The sequence below is a fragment of the Larus michahellis genome, chromosome 17, assembly GCF_964199755.1.
Source record: "Larus michahellis chromosome 17, bLarMic1.1, whole genome shotgun sequence".
NCBI classification, from domain to species: domain Eukaryota; kingdom Metazoa; phylum Chordata; class Aves; order Charadriiformes; family Laridae; genus Larus; species Larus michahellis.
In genome coordinates, this window is record NC_133912.1 from 8,012,886 (window position 1) to 8,031,250 (window position 18,365).

Sequence of the window (18,365 nt, forward strand, 5' to 3'; positions counted from 1 at the left end):
CCGGGTGGGACCATCTGCTGGCGTGGGGTCAGGGCCCAGGACGGCACCGCACCAGGGTTCCGCAGCAACTTGGTGGCACCCAGGCAGCTCCAGAGGGCCCAGAGCCCTGGCAGACGGCCGAGCATCCCCACCGCCGCTGCCACGGGGGACGTGTCCCTGCAGGCTGCGCTGGGCGGGCGATGGACACCTCGTCCCTGCAGGGACCGTGCCCAGAGGCATCGGGTCTCGGACTTGCAGGGAGAGGGCCCTTGTCCCCAGGAGCTTCCCAGCTCAGGGAAAAGAAAAGGGGACTGGAGCTATGGCCACAGCGGGCGCCCCAAGCCACTCTGCTGGTGGGTGACCCGCAAGGACCCCTCCCACGGATGGAGGATTCCCTCGTGGGCTGCAGCAGCAGGAGCCGCGGGGTGGGAATGTGGCCGGGGGCTGCTGGGGCAACCTCGTGTGTCCACACGGGCGAGGGAGCGGAGCGGCCGCTGGTGCCAGAGGAGTGTTGGCGACTGCTCGGAGTTTCACCCCTGCGGCGAGCCGGACTTTGCCCCCGGACCCCAGCCCCGCCGGGGAGACATCGCTCCCAGCGGGTCCCTGTTTGCCGAGTTGCTTCAGCACAAACATTGCAGCGCTCTCCTGATTTAAAAGCCTGGCGTCAGCAGCCGGCACTCTGCACGGGGATGAGGCCCGAGCTGACAACCTCGCCACTTTTTTTTTCCCTGGGGAAAGGCAACTTGTGAAGGAAATACACCGAAACGCAGCGGGTTTGGTGTCCCGGGGGGAAGCGGGGCTGTGCAGCTGGCAGGGCGCAGCCCCCGTGGAAGGCGCGCTCTCCTGCCCGGGCTGCAGACACGGCCGCTGTGCTCCTTTCACCCTTCCCTGGCACAGACAGAGCTGGGCTCGTCCTCCCACACCCACTCGAGCCCCATCCCGGGGCTCCGGGCTCCCTTTCCCCCGGTTTGGGCTGCGAGCCCCTGCAACGGGAGCTGCCAGCTGGTGTCCCCGTCCCCATCCCGCTGCTCTGCACCCCCTCCCCACCCCGGCAGCTCCCATCCACCGTTTGCTCTGTGATGCAAAGGTCGCCTGCGACCTTCTCGTCCCGAGAAACCTGCAGAGCCAGCAGCAAGGGCTCCCTTATCGCTGGGAAAACACGGGCTGATCCAGCGGGATGGTCTGGCCGGCGTTCGGGCGGCTCCAGCGCAAGATCCCTGGCCGGGAGACGCTCGGGGAGGGGCAGGGCAGCCTCGCAGCCCAGAGGGGGTTAAGGCTGCCCGCGGCCGGCGGTGTGGGGCAGGCGAAGGGGCGGCCAGCAGTCAGATGACCGGCCCCCACGTCACCTCTCAGGAACGTCCGCGGACCTCCACGTTGTGTTTACACGGAGTGAGGTCCAAAAAGCCTACCCCTGTGGATGCGCCTTATCACCCACGCTCCTCTACCTCCCACCGGGCGTATATAAAGGGAACCGCCGGCCGGCTCCCGGCAGGAGGGACACGGGAGGCCACCGGGAGCCAGGTGGTTTAACTTTGTCTGGCCAGAGGAACCAGGTGGCATTTCACGGGCGCGTTGGTTGTGTGACTGGGGTCCCCAGGAGCGAGGTCCTTGTGGAAAGCAGTGCGGGGGGTGGGGGTGAAGCACGGGGACCACAGACCCTCGACCGCTCAGGGAGGAGTTCTGCGCCGCGGCGTGAGCTAACGCGCCCCTTCTCTCTCTCTCCCCGCAGCACGCGGCACACTGGCCCGGCAGACCATGCCTCTGAAGGCTGCGCTTCTCCTCACCCTCCTGGCCACCTTACCGGGTGGGTGCCGAGCGGAGGAGCTCGCTGGGGAATGGCGGGTGGCAGTGGGTCGGCTCAGAGCCCGGATGGGGGCTAGGCGGGGGGCAGAGCTGGGGGTGGGCAGTGCCACGGCCACCCCACTAACTGCTGCCCTCCTCCCCGCAGTGTCGCCGGCCGAGCTGGCACGGAGCGGCTTCTGGGAGTACCTGAGCCAGCTGACGAGCGACAAGGAGAGCCCGGAGCATGGCCAGAGCAGCAAGCTGGGCAGTGACAGCGTGTGAGTACCCTGTTCTGGGGGGGCTCAGCCCACAGCGCAAGCTCCCCCAGGCCCCCACCAACACACACTGGCCCCTGTCTCTTTCCCCAGGGACAAAAACATCTCATGGGAACGGCCCTCGCGGCTGCCAACAGCTTTTATTAGGGGTGTGTCAGGGCACAGCAGAGATGCTGCGGTGTATCTGGGGTGCTCAGTAACTCCATGTGCTGTCTCGTGCAGAAACCTGAAGGAAAGTACTCAGGATGGGGTCAGCTACATGGGAAACTTCCTGGAGAAGCTGGCGCCCCTCGACAGAGGCGTCCAGCCCCGGCTCTACCACGACTCGGACAGCCTGCGGAAACTCATCAGGAAAGAGCTGGAGAGCCTGAGGATGAAACTGTCCCCATACGTGGATGATGTCCACCACAAGGTTGGCAAGCACCTGGAAGATCTTCGCTACCGGCTGCAGCCGTTCACAGAGGAGCTCCTGGACCAGGTGTCCCTGAAAGCCCGGGAGCTCCGGCGGCACCTTATGCCCAGCCGGGAGGCGACGGCTCAGCTCTTGGAGGGTGCAGACGAGGTCCAGAGGTTCATGGCTCATTACGCCGACAAGATCGCCTTCCACACCGACCAGGTGAAGGACATTTTCCAGCCCTACGCGGACAGGCTGGTGACCGAGATCCACCGCAACGTGGAGGAGCTGCACCGAAACGTCATCCCTCACACCCAGGCCAGCCCGGAGAAGCTCAACCAGTACGTCCAGGAGCTCTCCGCAAAGCTGACCCAGAACGCCAAGGACCTCCACCAGAAGATCCAGAGGAACCTGGAGCAGCTCAAGGTGAAGCTGAGCCTCTACCCCGGCAGCCTCCGGCAGCCGCCAGCCCCCGCGGAGGAGCTGGCCCGGGAGGTGCAGCGGCGGGTGGAGGAGTTCCGCAGGGACACGTACCTCCAGATCCAGGACTTCACCCGGACCCTCGACCTGGAGACGGAGGAGATGAGGCTGAAGCTCTCCTCCTCCTCCTCCTCCCAGCCCTCCCACCCGGGCGACCCTCAGGAGGCCCCGCCCGCCCTGGAGGACCTGCACGCCCGCCTCGACGCCCTCTGGCGGGACCTGGCCCACAGCCTGAGCGAGCGGGGCGGCGAGGCGCGCTGAGGGGCCGGGGGGCGGCGGGGGGCGGCGGAGCCGGGGCCGGCCGGGTCGGGCTGAACCACAATAAAGGCGCCGCCATGGCGGACCCGGCCGGGCCGCGCCGCCTCCTCACGTGACCGCCCCTCCGCCCCACGTGACTGCCCCGCCTCACGTGACTGCCCCCGCCTCACATGACGGCCCGGCGCGCAGGCGCGGCGGGGAGCGCTTCCGGCGGCGGCAACATGTCGGCGCTGGGGGCCGTGGAGGCGGCGTCCGGGACTGGGGGGCCTCTGTTCCGGCCCCTCAGCGCCGAGGACGGCGAGCAGCGGCCGGCCGAGATCGAGTCGCTGTGCATGAACTGCTTCCGCAACGTGAGGGGGCTGGCGCGGGCAGGGTGGGGGCCGAAAGCCTGTCGGGGCTACAGGACAGGGCCCTGCCTGAGCCACAGCGGCCTGCGGGGGCCAAGCGGGACGGGTGCCTGGGTGGGGGGGGCAGGACAGGGGCCTGCCCGGGCCTCAGTGGCTTGGGGGGGGCTGGGGGTCTGTGGGGCGGGGCGGGGTGGGGTGGGGTGGGGTGGGGGCAGGACAGAGGCCTGCCCAGGCCACAGCGGCTTGGGGGGGGGGCAGGGGCCTGTTGGGGGGACAGGACAGGGGCCTGCCCTAGCCACAGCGGCCTGCGGGGACCACGGGACAGGGGCCTCCCCGGGTCACAGTGGCTTGGGGGGGCTGGGGGCCGGCGAGGGCCACAGGACAGGGGCCTGCCTGAGCCACAGCGGCTTGGAGGGGGGCAGGACAGGGGCCTGTCTGGGCCACAGTGGCTTGGGAGGGCTGGGAGCCTGCGGGAGCTACAGGACAGGAGCCAGCCTGAGCCACAGCGGCTTGGCGGGGCTGGGGGCCAATGTGGGGGACAGGGGCCTGCCCAGGCCATAGCGGCATGCAGGTGCCAAGGGTGCTGGGAGCCTGTGGTGGGGACAGGATAGGGCCCTGCCTGGGCCACAGCATCCTGCAGGGGCCAGGTAGAGCGACATGAGGGGCAGGACCAGGGAAGGGCCTGCTGGGGGCTGCATCTGGCCCTGGAGCAGGGGGTGGCGGTAGGATGTGGAAGGCTGGGGTGAAAGGGACAGGCAGGGGCGTCGGTGGGAGGCAGGGCCTGCTGGGAGGTGGAAGGAGGTTGGGTGTTTTGGGAGGGATGGGAACTGTTGTGGGAGGGGTGTTGGCAGGAATACAGGGCCTGGGGGAGACGGCGCCCTGAGGATTCAATTTCCCACGAGGCCCCTTGCTGCCACAGGGGGTGACACGGCTCCTGCTCACCAGGATCCCCTTCTTCAAAGAGATCATTGTCAGCTCCTTTGCCTGCGACAGCTGCTCCTGGTCCAACACGGAGATCCAGTCCGCGGGCAGGATCCAGGAGCAGGGTGTGCGCTACACCCTGGCTGTCACCTCCCGTCAGGTGAGGGGGGGCTCCCCTTTTCATCCCCTGCAGTGGGGCTGGTACTGCCCGTGTGGCAGGGAACTGCCTTGCAGATGCCTTGTGCACACCTTTGTCCCTCACAAGCTGGTCTTGCTTGAGCAATAAAGTGTTTATCTTCTCTGCTGGTTGAGAAATAGTGTTATTTGTTTGGTAGTGACCATTTAAAGCCCAAAACGTGCGCTCCTGCCTATAGGTAGCGAACAGGGAGGCTGCTGGGGCTAATGCTGCTGCTTTGGTGGGTGCTGCGTACCCCAGTGTGGCTGCTTAGTGTCTGGGGTCTTGTGGTCCTCTTGGGGATCCTAACGCCGCTCCTCGACTGTCGTGTGCAGGACATGAACAGGGAGGTGGTGAAGACCGACTGTGCCACGGCTCGCATTCCAGAGCTGGACTTTGAGATCCCTGCTTTCACTCAGAAGGGAGGTGGGTGCGTGGCCTGCGCCCCGTGGCGTGCCCGTGGGTGTGTGGTAGACACCAGTTAAGGGCCTGGCCGCCTGTCTTTTGGGTGAAATAAGCTTGACAGGGCCAATGTGCGGAGGCTGCTGGGGATCAGTAGGAGCTGGCAGGGTGGGTAGCGCTTCTGTGGTGTACTTAACGGTCCCATCGCTTCTGTTTTCTTTGCTTCTCAAGTTCTTACCACCATCGAAGGGATAATTGACAGAGCTGTCGCAGGCCTGGAGCAGGACCAGCCCATCCGCAGGGTAAGATGCTGTGTGAGGGGAAGCTCCTCAGGGATGCCCGCTTGGGAAATGTGTATTTTGTTCATCCTCTGCCTATTGGCATTGCCCACTGCTGATGAGAGGAATGTTACAAGCTCTTTGGTTTGTGCTGTTGTCAGCGTTGTCTTCAGCCCTGGGCTGCCCCTGGCATCAGTCTCACGTGTCCTCTTTTGTAGGCAACGGACGAAGAGGTGGCAAATAAAATAGAGGAGTTCATTGGTAAACTAAAGCAGCTGAAAGAAGTACATTCCTCCTTCACCTTTGTGAGTACACGCAAGAGGGTGGCCCCTTTCTGCGCGGGGGAAGCACGGGATGGCTTCCTAAGGCTTGATTCTCCCGTAGATCATAGATGATCCTTCAGGGAACAGCTTTGTGGAGAACCCTCACGCACCGCAGAAGGATGATGCTCTTGTGGTCACTCACTACAGGAGGACTCCCCAGCAGGCTGCCATGCTGGGACTGGAGGTAATGGGAGCTGCTGCTGGTGTGGTGTCAGCCTGCACGAGGCCAGCGGGCCTGCGTGTATTGCTGACCAGTCTCCTCGCTCTCTGAGAGACCTTGAATTACGGAACAGAAGTTAATGCTGCTTCTGGTGTCCCCTCTTGCAGGGAGAGGAGCTGGAGGAGAAGCCAGCTGATTCTGCGGAGGATCTGAGGAATGAGGTGGGTGACTTTGCAGTGGCACGGCGGCTGTGCTGGGCGACTGGCACCCAGGACAGGATTTCCGAGCTGGCTGGGACTTTCTGATTGCGCTTTTTTTCCATTCCTGTGACCCAGGTACTGCAGTTCAACACCAACTGCCCCGAGTGCAACGCTCCGGCTAACACGAATATGAAGCTAGTGCGTATCCTTTGAGTGGGGCGTGGGCGCAGATCGGTGCCCTCCGCAGGGGTCTGCGTGGGGGCGAGAGCCACTCTGTGTGCTGGCCCAGGTCTCTTCCTGCTGCACCCATAAGGCATGAATAAATTATTAATAGTAGAGCCTGTCAGGGTGCAGATCTGTCCTGCTGCTGCTCATGACTTGCCAGCGAGCTCCTGCGATGGCTCGGGAAGGGCTGAGGCTGTGAAGAGGGCACAGGCTGCTTCTCCGAGGTTTTCCTTTCGTTGAGTTTTCCTTGACTGCCTGCTCCAGAAATCCCACACTTCAAGGAAGTGATTATCATGGCCACAAACTGCGACTCCTGTGGGCACAGGACAAATGAGGTGAGCTGGAAAACCACTGACCCCTTTTCGGGGGGTGGTGGGGAGGGGGAGTGGTGTTCTGCGCTTTCGTGGGTGGGTGTTTCTTGGAGTCCCTGGCCTCTCGGCTTCGCAGTGCGGCTGTCTGGGAAGCCAGGCTGGGAGGAAAGCTGGATTTTGGGGCAGCATCGTGAGGTGCGTTGCGCCGGGTGTAGTAGAGCTGCCTTGCTCGCTTCTGGCTGGGGGCCAGACCAACCAGGAGCTGTGCGGAGGCTGGCATGTGCGGCGAGGTCAGGCTGGCTCTGCCTTGCCTTCCTAAACACACGAAGGGAGAGAATCTGGTCTCGAGGAGCTTCGTTTGGTGCAGATCAGCCACCTGCACACCTGCTGAAGTCCTCTGGGTTAAGGCACTGTCCCCAGTTTGGAGTGGCCTCTGAGTTGCCAGGGTAAACCCTCTTAAATCATCGTGGCGTGATTTAAGTACAAAAGTCCGAGAAACTGACTGCTGGGTGTTCCTAGGTGAAATCTGGAGGAGCAATCGAACCACAGGGCACCAGGATTACCCTTCGGATTACAGACCCTTCCGACATGACGAGGGATATCCTAAAGGTATCGTGCCTTGGGATGCCTGCCCTGCCCTCCCGCGGTGGGTGCGCGGGGCCCAGCCCTCCCTCTGTGGGGGCTCACGGGGTGCTCGCCCTTGCAGTCGGAGACGTGCAGTGTGGAGATCCCAGAGCTGGAGTTCGAGCTGGGGATGGGAGCGCTGGGGGGGAAATTCACCACGCTGGAAGGGCTGCTGAAGGACATCAGGGACCTGGTGAGTGCGCTGCTGGAGCTCAGATCCCTCTGCCCTGATGTTTGGCCTGGCTGTGGGGCCGGGTGTCCCTCGGCTGGCTGAGCGAGTGGGTCTGCTCTTCCAGGTCGAGAGAAACCCCTTCACTCTGGGGGACAGCTCTGCGCCCAGCAAAACGGAAAAGCTGCAGGAGTTTATTGGGAAACTACAGGAGGTGAGTGTGCTCTTAGTGTTCCGGGGTCTGCAATGTGGTTTTTGCCACTGTCACTGCGGCTGTGAAGTATGGTTAACTGAACCCCTCGGAAAGTGTTGCTGTACCTTTTCTAGCAGTTCCACACCTGCCTCGCTTGTTTTATTAGGCTATTGCTGCTTTTTAAATGAGAAAAATGTTAGAACTGCCCGCAGTGTGCTGCAAATGTCTTGGTACCAGAAGTACTCCATGATCAGAAAGAGCCTTAATGCCTGGACGTGCTCTTTTTCTGCAGATCATAGAGGGAAAGGCAAAGGCTCACTTCATCATGGATGACCCTGCAGGCAACAGCTATCTTCAGGTACGGTGTTGCACACTCGAAAGACGAACTCCTTGAAGTCTTCTGAGCAGATTGGGTGGATTTTCTTCTTTATTTCCCTGATGCGTGTTGGTGGGCAGGGTTCCCTTCGGGGCTCTGGGAGCGCGTGGGTTGCTGGAGGCTCTGTCCAGGGAGAGGGAGCTGCTGATGGCGTGGTGGGAAGGAAGATGGGAGCAGGGTCTGCTCCCCGGGTGATCCCAGGGCTGGGAATGTGCTGGTCTCGTCTGGCCTGGCCCGAGCTGTACCCTCCGTGGGGTGATGGGCAAGTCTTGCCCTCGGTGGGGGGAATCCTGTCCCTTTGCCCTTGCTGGGGTGCTGCTGGAGGGTCAAAGCCTGTGCTGGTGCCCGAGAGTTGGAGAAGAGGGGTGCGAAGGAGGCCTCCATCTCGCCCCGCAGAATGTGTACGCCCCGGAGGAGGACCCGGAGCTGAAAGTGGAGCGCTACGAGCGTACGTTTGAGCAGAACGAAGACCTGGGCCTGAACGACATGAAGACAGAGGGCTACGAGTTGGAGGGAGCCTCGGCCCGGTAGCTGGGACCAGCTGGACCCCTTCAGCCTCTTCCCCCGACAGTTTCGGGGACTAGGACTTGTTTGGGGCTGGAGCCCCTGTGCCCTTCCCGGGGCGTGCCTGCCCTGGGGAAGCCGCTCCAGCCCGCAGGCGGCGGGCATCGGCGGCGGGGCCTCCCCCCGCTGGTGTGTCGGGGCGGGGGGGCCGCCCTGGGGTGCCCTCGGGGCTGCGACCCCCGAATAAAAGGTGTTTGACGGAGGCACGGTGTCACGGTGTCTGCCGCCGCCTCCCGCCGCTCACGGCCCCGCCCCTGCAGAGGCCACGCCCACCCCGCTGCGGCCGCGCCCACCGCGGCTCCTCCCCCGCCGCGCGCGTCCCTCCGCGCTCGCCGTCGCTTCCGGCCGGGCGCCATGATGGCGGCGCAGGGGCTCTCCAAGGCCGAGTACCTGCGGCGCTACCTGAGCGGGCCGCCCGCCGCCGAGCCCGCCCAGCCCCGCCGCCGCCGCAAGAAGAAGCCGCCGGGCGGCGCCGGCAGAGCCGGGTGAGTTGCGGGGGGAAGGGGGACGCCGCGGCCCGCCCCAGCCGCCGCCTTTCGCGGGAGGCCCGACCCTCCCCGCTGCACCTCTGCGGGCCTCGGCGCGGGAGCTGCCCACGGCCCCGACCGCCGGGATCCCCCCGAGCCCCTCACTTCCCGCCGGGGGCCTCCCCGTGGTCCCCTCCGTTGCCGGGAGACCCCCCCCCAGGGCAGGAAGCCCCTCGTCCCTGTCCCCGCCGTCGGCTGGGCCCCTTCCTTGCCGGTATCCTGACGGCAGGGCCCCTCTTCCCCGCTCCCAGGATGCGGATCGTGGATGACGATGTCAGCTGGAATAGCATCGCTGCTGTCCCGGAGAAGGAGGAGGAGGAGGACGAAGGGGACATGCCTGTGGTGAGTGGCGAATTATGTCAAACTAAACCTGTTCCTCCTATGGTCTGCCACGTGTCTCTCTTTGGGAAGTGCTCGCCAAACCCTTTCTGCCTCCTCTTTGCAGAGAATGACAGAATGGTTTGGGTTGGAAAGGACTTTAAAGCTCATCTCTTTGCAGCCCCCCTGCCCTGGGCAGGGATACCTCCCACCAGCCCAGGTTGCTCTAAGCCCTGTCCAACCTGGCCTTGAACATCTCCAGGGATGGGGCAGCCACAGCTTCACATCTTTTGCTAGGTTCCAAAAGATGGTAGGTTCTAACATCCACAACTTTTGGTAGGTTTTGCAGCAGGGTGGGTGAGTTCACCTGGTCTAAGCACAAGGGGTTTGAATTATCTCCCTGCAGGTAAAAATAGGCTATTGTTTACATATTTGCATTTTCGCAAGTACTAAAAGCACGTGGTAGGGCTAGTATGGTGGTTCTCGCTGTTCCAAAAGAGCCGCTTGAGACAAGGCAGAAGGTAACCCTGCGATTGCCACAGCCTGCTGACTGCTGCACGTGGATTGTGGCACAGGCTGGAATCATAGAACGGTTTGGGTTGGAAAGGACCTTAAAGACCATCTAGTTCCAACCCCCCTGCCATGGGCAGAGACATCTCCCACTAGATCAGGTTGCTCGGAGCCCCGTCCAGCCTGGCCTTAAAAACTTCCAGGGAGGGGCCTTCCACCACCTCTCTGGGCAACCCGTTCCAGTGTCTCACCACCCTCGTGGTGAAGGACTTCTTCCTAACGTCTAGTTTTAATCCATTCCCTCTAGTCCTACCACCACCCGACATCCTAAAAAGTCCCTCCCCAGCTTTCTTGTAGGCCCCCTTAGGGTACTGGTAGGCCACTATTATGTCTCCTCGGAGCCTTCTTTTCTTCAGACTGAACAACTCCAACTCTCTCAGTCAGGAGAGGTGCTCCAGCCCTCTCATCATCCTCGTGGCCTTTCTCTGGACATGTTCCAGCACATCCATATCTCTCTTGTAGTAGGGGCTCCAGAATTGGACGCAGTACTCCAGGTGGGGTCTCACGAGAGTGGAGTAGAGGGGGAGAATCACCTCCCTCGACCTGCTGGCCACGCTTCTCCTGATGCAGCCCAGGATACGATTGGCTTTCTGGGCTGCTAGTGCACACTGACGGCTTGTGTTGAGCCTCTCGTCCACCAGCACCCCCAAGTCCTTTTCTTCAGGGCTGCTCTCAAGCCAGTCGCTGCCCAGCCTTTATCGGTGCTTGGGGTTGCCCCGACCCAGATGGAGGACCTTGCATTTGGTCTTGTTGAACTTCATGAGGTTGGCATGGGCCCGCCTCTCCAGCCTGTCAAGGTCCCTCTGGATGGCATCCCTTAGTTCCAGCTTGTCAGCCGCCCCACACAGCTTGATGTCGTTGGCAAACTTGCTGAGGGTGCACTCTACGCCACTGTCCATGTCACTGACAAAGGTGTTAAACAAGACTGGTCCCGGTACTGATCCTTGAGGGACTCCACTCATCACTGGCCTCCACTTGGACACAGACCCATTGACAGACACTCTTTGGGTGCGGCCATCAAGCCAGTTCTTTATCCACTGAGTTGTCAGTCCATCAAACCCATATTTTATCAGCTTGGAGACCAGGATGTTATGCGGGACAGTGTCAAAGGTTTGCTCAGGTCCAGGTAAATGATGTCAGTTGCTCTCCCCTTGTCTGTTGACGTTGTGCCCTTCTCATAGAAGGGCAGCGAAGAGATAAAGGTTGAAGGCGAAGGCTTTGGAAAGTTCTTTTGCGATCTGCCTATAGAAAGGCAGCTAAATGATGGTCACACATCACTTGCCTGTGAGTGCAGTTATACTTAGCTTTTTGTGTTAGAGAGTGGAAATCCTTGCTTTCTTTTTTCTCTCTCTCTTTTTTTTTTTTTTTTTTTTATTAAGGTGTGTTGTTACTCTGGTGTTTTATCTTCAGGTGGCAGAATTTATTGATGAGCGTCCAGATGAAGTGAAGCTCATGGAGGAATTCCGAACAAATGCTAAATGGAAACTTTTAGGAGGTGAGACCAGACCTTTCCACCCTCTCTCCCTGAATGTTTAACTGCTCTAAACAATAATGTTGCAAGTTAAAAGTAATACTAACTAAAAAAAATTAAATCCTTGAAATGCTGAAGAAATCATGAACTGTGGAAAGCCCTAACGGTGGTGACTTTCTGATTGTTTTTTTTTTTTTTAGACCAGAATGAAGACTCACAAAGTTCGGATATTTCAGCCCAATCTACCATGAGGTACGGGGCTCCAACTAGAAATTCTTTTGTTGGTTAACTCTTGTTTTCTGATATTGTCTGTCGTCTTCTGCAGTTTCTAAATGCTTTGCTGTGAAATGGGAGAAGTGGCATATGCAGGCATTGCTTTTCCACTGTTGACTAACATCTGCGTGGCTGGGGGGGGCTGGCAGACAGCGTGCTGTCTAGGTTTCTGCATGGTACGCAAACAGCTGTCCCACAGTCCTCTGACAGCATCCGAGAAACCCAAGTGATAACTCGCTATGATCTGAAATGCGGTGAGAATGGTGGTGTTACAACATGCCTCTTTTCTGAAAGCGTCTGTGGCATGTTGCGTGGTCACACAGTGCCCAGGCTCTCTGAGAGAGCACGGTGGGGTGTTTCCTTGTGAGAAGATGATTATACAAGGGCAAAAAATGGGTTTTGTAGTCTCAGTCCCTGGAGAACTTAAAATTATAGCTTTCCTGTGATCCATGTTGCCTCAGAGGCTTTCGGGAATCTACTTTGTGAAGTCTGCAGGTCAGTGATGCAGGTGACTACATAGAGGTGCAGAAGCAAGTATGAATTTGTGTTCAGAAGGTTGTTTTTATCCTTGACCCCTACCGTTAGCTTTACAGGTCCCACTTTGTTTTTGTTTCCAGTCTGGAGACAGCAAACCAAACAAAAATCTAACTCTCATTTTCACCTTTTCCTCCCTTCCCAGGCGACAGCGCCATGACTCCCCGGACAACTCGCCACCAAGGAGACTGCGGCACGACTCCCCAGCCAAATCACCTCCCAGGCGACAGCGCCACGACTCCCCGGACCTGTCACCTCCCAGGCGACAGCGCCACGACTCCCCGGACCTGTCACCTCCCAGGCGACAGCGCCACGACTCCCCGGACCCCTCCCTGCCAAGAAAGAAGCGCCACGACTCCCCGGACCTGTCACCTCCCAGGCGACAGCGCCACGACTCCCCGGACCTGTCACCTCCCAGGCGACAGCGCCACGACTCCCCGGACCCCTCCCTGCCAAGAAAGAAGCGCCACGACTCCCCGGACCTGTCACCTCCCAGGCGACAGCGCCACGACTCCCCGGACCCCTCCCTGCCAAGAAAGAAGCGCCACGACTCCCCGGACCTGTCACCTCCCAGGCGACAGCGCCACGACTCCCCGGACCCCTCCCTGCCAAGAAAGAAGCGCCACGACTCCCCGGACCTGTCCCCTCCCAGGCGACAGCGCCACGACTCTCCTGACATCTCTCCAAAGAGAGTCAGGTTAGCAATGGGGAAAAAGGGCTGCAAAACCACAGACAAGTCACAGCCAAGGGGTGTCCGAGGAGAGCAATCTCAGCTCAGGCACGATGTCTCTGACAAGTCCGCGTCACATCAGAAGCGTCAGGCTACTCCAGATCTGTCCCCTCCACGGAAGAAGAGGTATGATTCCGACCCAGATTTGTCACCGCCTCGGACAAAGAGGACTGGGTCACCTAGTCTGAAAAAGCAGAGTGGAACAAAAGGTGAGTGCGTAAGTTCTGTCTTGTTCTTTGCTGGCAGCCCACTCAGTGATCATGTTTGCACTCTCCTTAGAGGTGAGTGGCGTGGAAATAATATGCAGTCATGGAATGGTAACAGATAGGCTGCACTTCTGTTGGTAAAGCTAGTTCTTGTAATCCTATTTTTTCATCAGCTGTATTAGAATTAACCTGAGTTAGCTGTCTAAGGCTTAAACATGTCCAAAAGGAAAACAAAGTTTAAATGCAGTCTCCAGGCAGTACACGTTCAGAAGGAAGAGAATTCACAGACTCTTGTCACGTACTTGTGTTTTCCCTACAGCTTGTCCTCTCTTAATGTCTTGATTTTTCTAGGAGTTAACCTCATGCACCACCATGTTTATCCTTTCGTGGAACTAATTCTGTGATTTTTGGTTGGTATATGTCTTTATTGCAGGTGCTTCTCCAGCCACAAAAAAGCTTAGGCTGGTGCCCTCGCCCCAGAGGTGCCTGAGGCATGACTCTGAGTCTCCGTCTCCACGGCGGGGTAGCCGGAACGCCTCTGATGCAGACCGCAGGCTAGGCCACGTGCGCAGCGATTCCCCTAAGCGTGGGCCTCTCAAACAGAATCGGAGCAAGTCTTCAGACTCTGATTTGTCGCCTCCCCGACGGACTCTGCCAGCCGGAAAGGATCAGCACAGTTCAAGGAGTTCCCCCGACCTCTCGCCGCATCGCCACCGGGACACTAAGGGATCTCCCAAGAAGGTAAACATTTAATCTTTCCATTTAAGATGTAGATTACTTCCTGTTGATAGAAAACTGTAGAAGTCTGACGACTTACAAATCGTGGAGTAGAAATGTCATGTACCTCGTGCACGCAGGCGTGCCAGACCTTCTGCTTGCACTAAGAAGAGGCACGAGGTGGGTGTGAGAGAGGAGCTCTGCCTCAGTCCACTCTGTTTCTGGCGGTCTGGGGAAGTTGTTCCCGAGGATGCCAGCAAAGTGGCTTTGTAACGTGGCTGTCTCTGCTGACACGTCTCTCTTGGCTTCGGGCTGTCCCCTCTTTACTCCTCTGGATCACTGGACAGTTCTCAGCTAGCCTTAAATGTGATTTTTTTGTTCGATTTGCAGGCAAACGTGATGTCGTCTGGGGTCAAAGCTGGCTTGGTGTCAGCTGATGTGCTGCGGAGGGAACAGCAGGAGCTCAGGAGGCATGAGAGAAATAACAAGCACTTGGAAGGTAGGGGTGCAAAAACACTGCGTGAGCACCAGCTGGCTCTCTCTTCCCCTGCTTTCAGCTGGCTCTTGATGCTGTATCAAGCCCTGGTGTTAGGGCGCTGATGGAGAGCATCCCTGCGGCGCAGCATCTAGACGTGCGGGTGGATTCCTTGGGTCAGGTCACTGAGCCTCAGAAATAAAAGATTTATAAATGGGGATTTCAAAGCAATGCTGGTGAAATCGTAGGGAGGGTGAGAGGTTTTTTCTCCGTCTGCCTCAGCTGCAAGTCTGAAGAAGTGGAGTGATATTAAAAGAGTGCATGGTACGAGCGTGGCTGTGTGGGGCAGTGGCTAAAAGCAAGAGCTGTGATCCTGCCTGGTTTGGGATGATAAGCTCTTTCAGAGATTCAAACAAGTAAAAGGAAAAAATGCTGAAATGAGTCACAGTCACTGAATTGTGTGGAGATAACGTTCCAAAATGTGTGACTTGAGGCGTCTGCCCCCTCCAGAGGAATCCCGATACTCGGAGACCGTCTTCCGAGACAAATCAGGCCGCAAGAGGGACCTGGCGCAGGAGCAGCTGGAGCAGAGGCAGAAAGCTGAAGCGCAGTCCAAGAGAGACGAGCAATACGCCAAATGGGGAAAAGGGTAAGGTTCTCCAGAGCTTCCCAGCACCGTCTTTGGCCTCACATTACAGCTTGGGACTCTCCACTTGCTGCTTTTTAGCTCGGTTTTGGTACTACTTCCAGTGGTGGTGTTGGCGGCGTGTCACTTTGTTGAGTTTGAGCCTGGGACCAGGAGAGCACGTGTGCCACATCTCTTAGAAACCCCCTCCATTGTCCCCTCTGTTGCTGGATGTGCGTTGGGAATGCTGCGCGCGCAGTGGAACTTCAGGGCTGGGATCAATCCTGCAAACTGAGCAAGTCGCAGTAAACGATGGCTTGGCTTGGGGGTGAAAATTTGTGTGTTTGTTTTCAGGCTGGCACAGGGGAGGCAACAGCAGCAGAACGTGGAAGATGCCATAAAAGAGATGCAGAAGCCGTTGGCTCGTTATATTGACGATCAGGATCTGGACCGAATGCTGAGAGAACAAGAGAGAGAGGGAGACCCCATGGCTGAATTCATCAAAAAAAGGAAGGCCAAAGAGAACAAAGAAAAGAAAGGTTTGGACGCTGAGTTACACCAGTGCATGGTTTAAGGCCCTCGCAGTGTAGAAACGCAGCTGCTGTTAAAGAGATGGCCTAATCCTAAAGCGCTGCTGCTCTGGGGTTCGCGAAGTAGCGCTGTTTGCTCTTACTGCCTTGTCACCGGTAACCGTTACTATTATCGGTTAGCTTGGGGAGCAGTATCCAGTGAGTTAAAAAAACGAACCGATGCCAGTTTGATTAAGTGCGTCTTTGGAAGTTTCCGCTGTGAGCTGTGGTTGGCTGTTAAGCAGCCCGTGCACTATTCCTGTGGATACCTCTTAGGTTGATGACGATGTGACCGCGTGATTGCACTGAAGTAGTAAATGGCTGTATTGCTCTTTCTGTTTCTAGAAAAACCTAGGTACAACGGACCAGCACCTCCACTCAACAGATTCAATATATGGCCCGGGCATCGCTGGGATGGTGTGGACAGGTATGAGTTCCTGATACAGTGGTTTGTTAGACTTATAGTAAAGATCGATAAGGTTTCTCTTCAAAGAGTTCACGGTGCAAATATTCCCAGTTGTCCAGTGAATTAGGTAATTAGCAACAGTCAGGTTGAATGTGATGGGTGATGAGTACGTGCTTGTCTGGGACAGAAGGGGGCGAGGCTGGTGCTCCCAGAAAGAGTAGGAACAGCTTCAGAGATGCTGACTGTTGCTAACCTGGGATCGAGGTGGGAACTGAGCCAGAGTAAAAGTAGTGGAAAACTGGCAATGTCTCTAAACGTTGCTTCAGAAAAGCTTCTGCGCAGCAGCCCATGCTCTTCTCGGTACTACTTTGCAGGTCCAATGGATTTGAGCAACAGCGCTTTGCCAGGATAGCCAACAAGAAGGCGGTTCAGGAGCTTGCGTACAAGTGGAGCGTTGAGGACATGTAGACAAAGAAGAGCCACGCAGAGCAGCGCTCCTGATGTGACGCTACGGAGGCAGAGGTTCACCTGCTGCCACTGCCAGAGCTGTGAGGAGTGGCTCGTTCTGCCTGGACCAAGCCCTGTCCTTGGCGTTCCGCATCCCAGTGGACCGTCTTCTGAGAGGCAAGGCTGAATTTAGAGGAAAGCTGCCGACAGAGGATTTTCCTGTCAGCCAGAGAGGCCGAGCACAGAGAACTGCAGCGGCGCTGCTTGAAGCAGCACGGCGGCTGAGCGTGGAGGAGAGCTGCCTGCAGGAGCACCTCAATTCCCCGGCGCTCCCCCGTAAGGTGCTGCAGACACCGGTTTCTGGTCCGTTTAGCTGTATGCGTAATTGCTTTATGCCAAATGCTTTGTCCTCTGAGGGCGGTTCACAAGTTTTCAGGTGTCCTAAATCTCAGGTTTTTCTTCATGGTAAAAGTATGCTGAACTCTTGGTCACTGGAGAGTCGGCCTCATCCAGTAGGTTGGTCTGTTCCAGAACTCAGTTGCCATTTTCCTTGTGTTCGAGTTCTTCCAGGGAACAACTGTCCCCTAAAACTGCTTAGTACCGTGAGCTGATTTGCCGGTGGGCTGGTGTCCCTGTGTCCTTCCTGGTGCGCCCAGAGGGCTTCTATGGAGTCTGTACAGTTACTGTGCCCTCTAGTTCATGGAGTCACCGACTTGCATTGAGGTTGGTAAAGCTCAGCTTCTCCTTGCCCGGGCTGAGCAGGAGGCTGCTTGCTCTGTGTCACTCCGGCGCTCTCTTACAAGAGGCTGAGAGGCCAACCTGCAATGCTGTATTTGACAGCAAAACCTCCAGCAGCCCCTGCGACTCTTTGGGGGTCAATTTCTTGTGGAAATAAACACACGGAAGGTGTTTAAACTGCTTCCCCTGACGGATAGTTCAGCGTAGCTAGGGGTGGCTGGGCAGGTCGGTCCCCCCGGGCTTCCCCCCAGACAGTGATGCTGAGAGCTCGGCGCTTCCCTCGCGCCGCTGCCTGGGGGCTCGCTTCAGCGCGAAGCATAACCCCTCTCTTGTGATCAGATTTGTCGGGCTTGGAGCTGGAGGCCAGGCAGAGAGCTTCCCTTAATCCCTGCTTGCGAGAAAGCACTTGTGGAAATAAATACAGTTGTTCTCCTTGACGTCCCAGGGAGCATGTATGAAATGCAGCCGGCAGTTGCCATGGAGATGCCTTGCCTTCAGTAGTGGTCAGGGGCCAGTCCTCAGAATTGCTCTTTGCGCTGATTCTCAAGCACGAGGAGGGCTGTGGGCGAGAAATGTAAGGACAAAGTCTTCTCTGGAGTGGCGGAGTCTTGGGACTTCCTTTTTTATTCACTGTGTTATGTTTCTAGCAGTCCGGGAATCTGTGTACACTTGTAAATAACAGCTTTCTTTTTGTACTTGATTTTGGTGTGGTGGTGTTTTTTCCGCAGCAGGGAGAAAGAGAAGAGGGTGAATGATTGTCAGCCTGCCGCTAAAAGGATGGCATATCACGCCTGCCGCGGCCATTGCCGTCTGCGGTTGCCTCTGCCAAACAAATTGTGCTTTGCTACGCCTTTTTCAAAGCCTGTTGGTAACTATCCAGGCGACAAGCTCGCTGGCCCCCGGCCGCGCTGACGGTCCCCCCTGTATTTGTCGGGTACTCGGTTAAACTTCACCGCATGCTTTGGGGAGAGATGCTCTGCTGCCGCCGCTCGCAGGTGCGTGAAGCGTGGACTGCTGCTCGCAGCCAGAGGCTGAGGCTGGGAGAAGAGCGGAGAACCCGGCATCATTTGCAGATCTTGGGGGAGCTGCGATTTTTTTGCTTTACTAGCCAAGCTGAAGGAAAGCACCCTGAGCAGGTCTCGCTGCTTTTGTGGGCGCAGAGGCGGCGGCGGGAAGGCTTTGCTCACGTAGGCCCTGTCAGGCAGGAGAATGGGTTGGGGGCACCAGGCGGTGGTGAGAGGCAGCGGTGAGAGTGGGGAGCCGCTTGCTGCAGCCCACTGAAAGCCCGCTCTCCAGTCACGCCTGTTTGCCGGTTGTACTTTC

The 18,365-nt window shown here is 58.2% G+C and overlaps 3 protein-coding genes across 6 annotated transcripts; all 3 read left to right on the forward strand.

Moving 5' to 3' along the window:
- The first annotated feature begins 671 nt into the window (after nt 1–671).
- On the forward strand, nt 672–3,258 carry APOA5 (apolipoprotein A5). 3 transcript variants are annotated; one of them, XM_074561076.1, is made up of 4 exons: nt 672–1,500; nt 1,709–1,783; nt 1,928–2,039; nt 2,259–3,258. In XM_074561076.1, exons 2-4 carry the CDS (start codon nt 1,735–1,737, stop codon nt 3,169–3,171), a joined length of 1,074 nt encoding a protein of 357 aa, XP_074417177.1. In that variant the 5' UTR covers nt 672–1,500; nt 1,709–1,734; the 3' UTR covers nt 3,172–3,258. The 3 variants fall into 3 exon arrangements, with proteins under 3 accessions (XP_074417177.1, XP_074417176.1, XP_074417178.1); XM_074561075.1 differs by having other exon boundaries at nt 1,480–1,532; XM_074561077.1 differs by having other exon boundaries at nt 1,497–1,583.
- Nucleotides 3,189–8,639, forward strand: ZPR1 (ZPR1 zinc finger). The gene is made up of 14 exons (XM_074561074.1): nt 3,189–3,518; nt 4,435–4,596; nt 4,947–5,037; nt 5,245–5,315; nt 5,510–5,596; nt 5,676–5,798; nt 5,942–5,995; nt 6,110–6,176; nt 6,464–6,534; nt 7,030–7,119; nt 7,217–7,327; nt 7,431–7,517; nt 7,789–7,854; nt 8,269–8,639. The coding sequence occupies exons 1-14, from the start codon at nt 3,339–3,341 to the stop codon at nt 8,401–8,403; spliced, it is 1,395 nt and encodes a 464-aa protein (XP_074417175.1). The 5' UTR covers nt 3,189–3,338; the 3' UTR covers nt 8,404–8,639.
- A 145-nt stretch (nt 8,640–8,784) lies between these two features.
- BUD13 (BUD13 homolog) lies at nt 8,785–17,742 on the forward strand. Of its 2 annotated transcripts, none has more exons than XM_074561072.1 (11): nt 8,785–8,921; nt 9,215–9,305; nt 11,262–11,346; nt 11,523–11,602; nt 12,213–13,068; nt 13,499–13,806; nt 14,173–14,281; nt 14,768–14,906; nt 15,237–15,421; nt 15,797–15,878; nt 16,232–17,742. In XM_074561072.1, exons 1-11 carry the CDS (start codon nt 8,791–8,793, stop codon nt 16,323–16,325), a joined length of 2,160 nt encoding a protein of 719 aa, XP_074417173.1. In that variant the 5' UTR covers nt 8,785–8,790; the 3' UTR covers nt 16,326–17,742. The 2 variants fall into 2 exon arrangements, with proteins under 2 accessions (XP_074417173.1, XP_074417174.1); XM_074561073.1 differs by having other exon boundaries at nt 11,523–11,574; nt 12,275–13,068.
- The last annotated feature ends 623 nt before the right edge of the window (nt 17,743–18,365 follow it).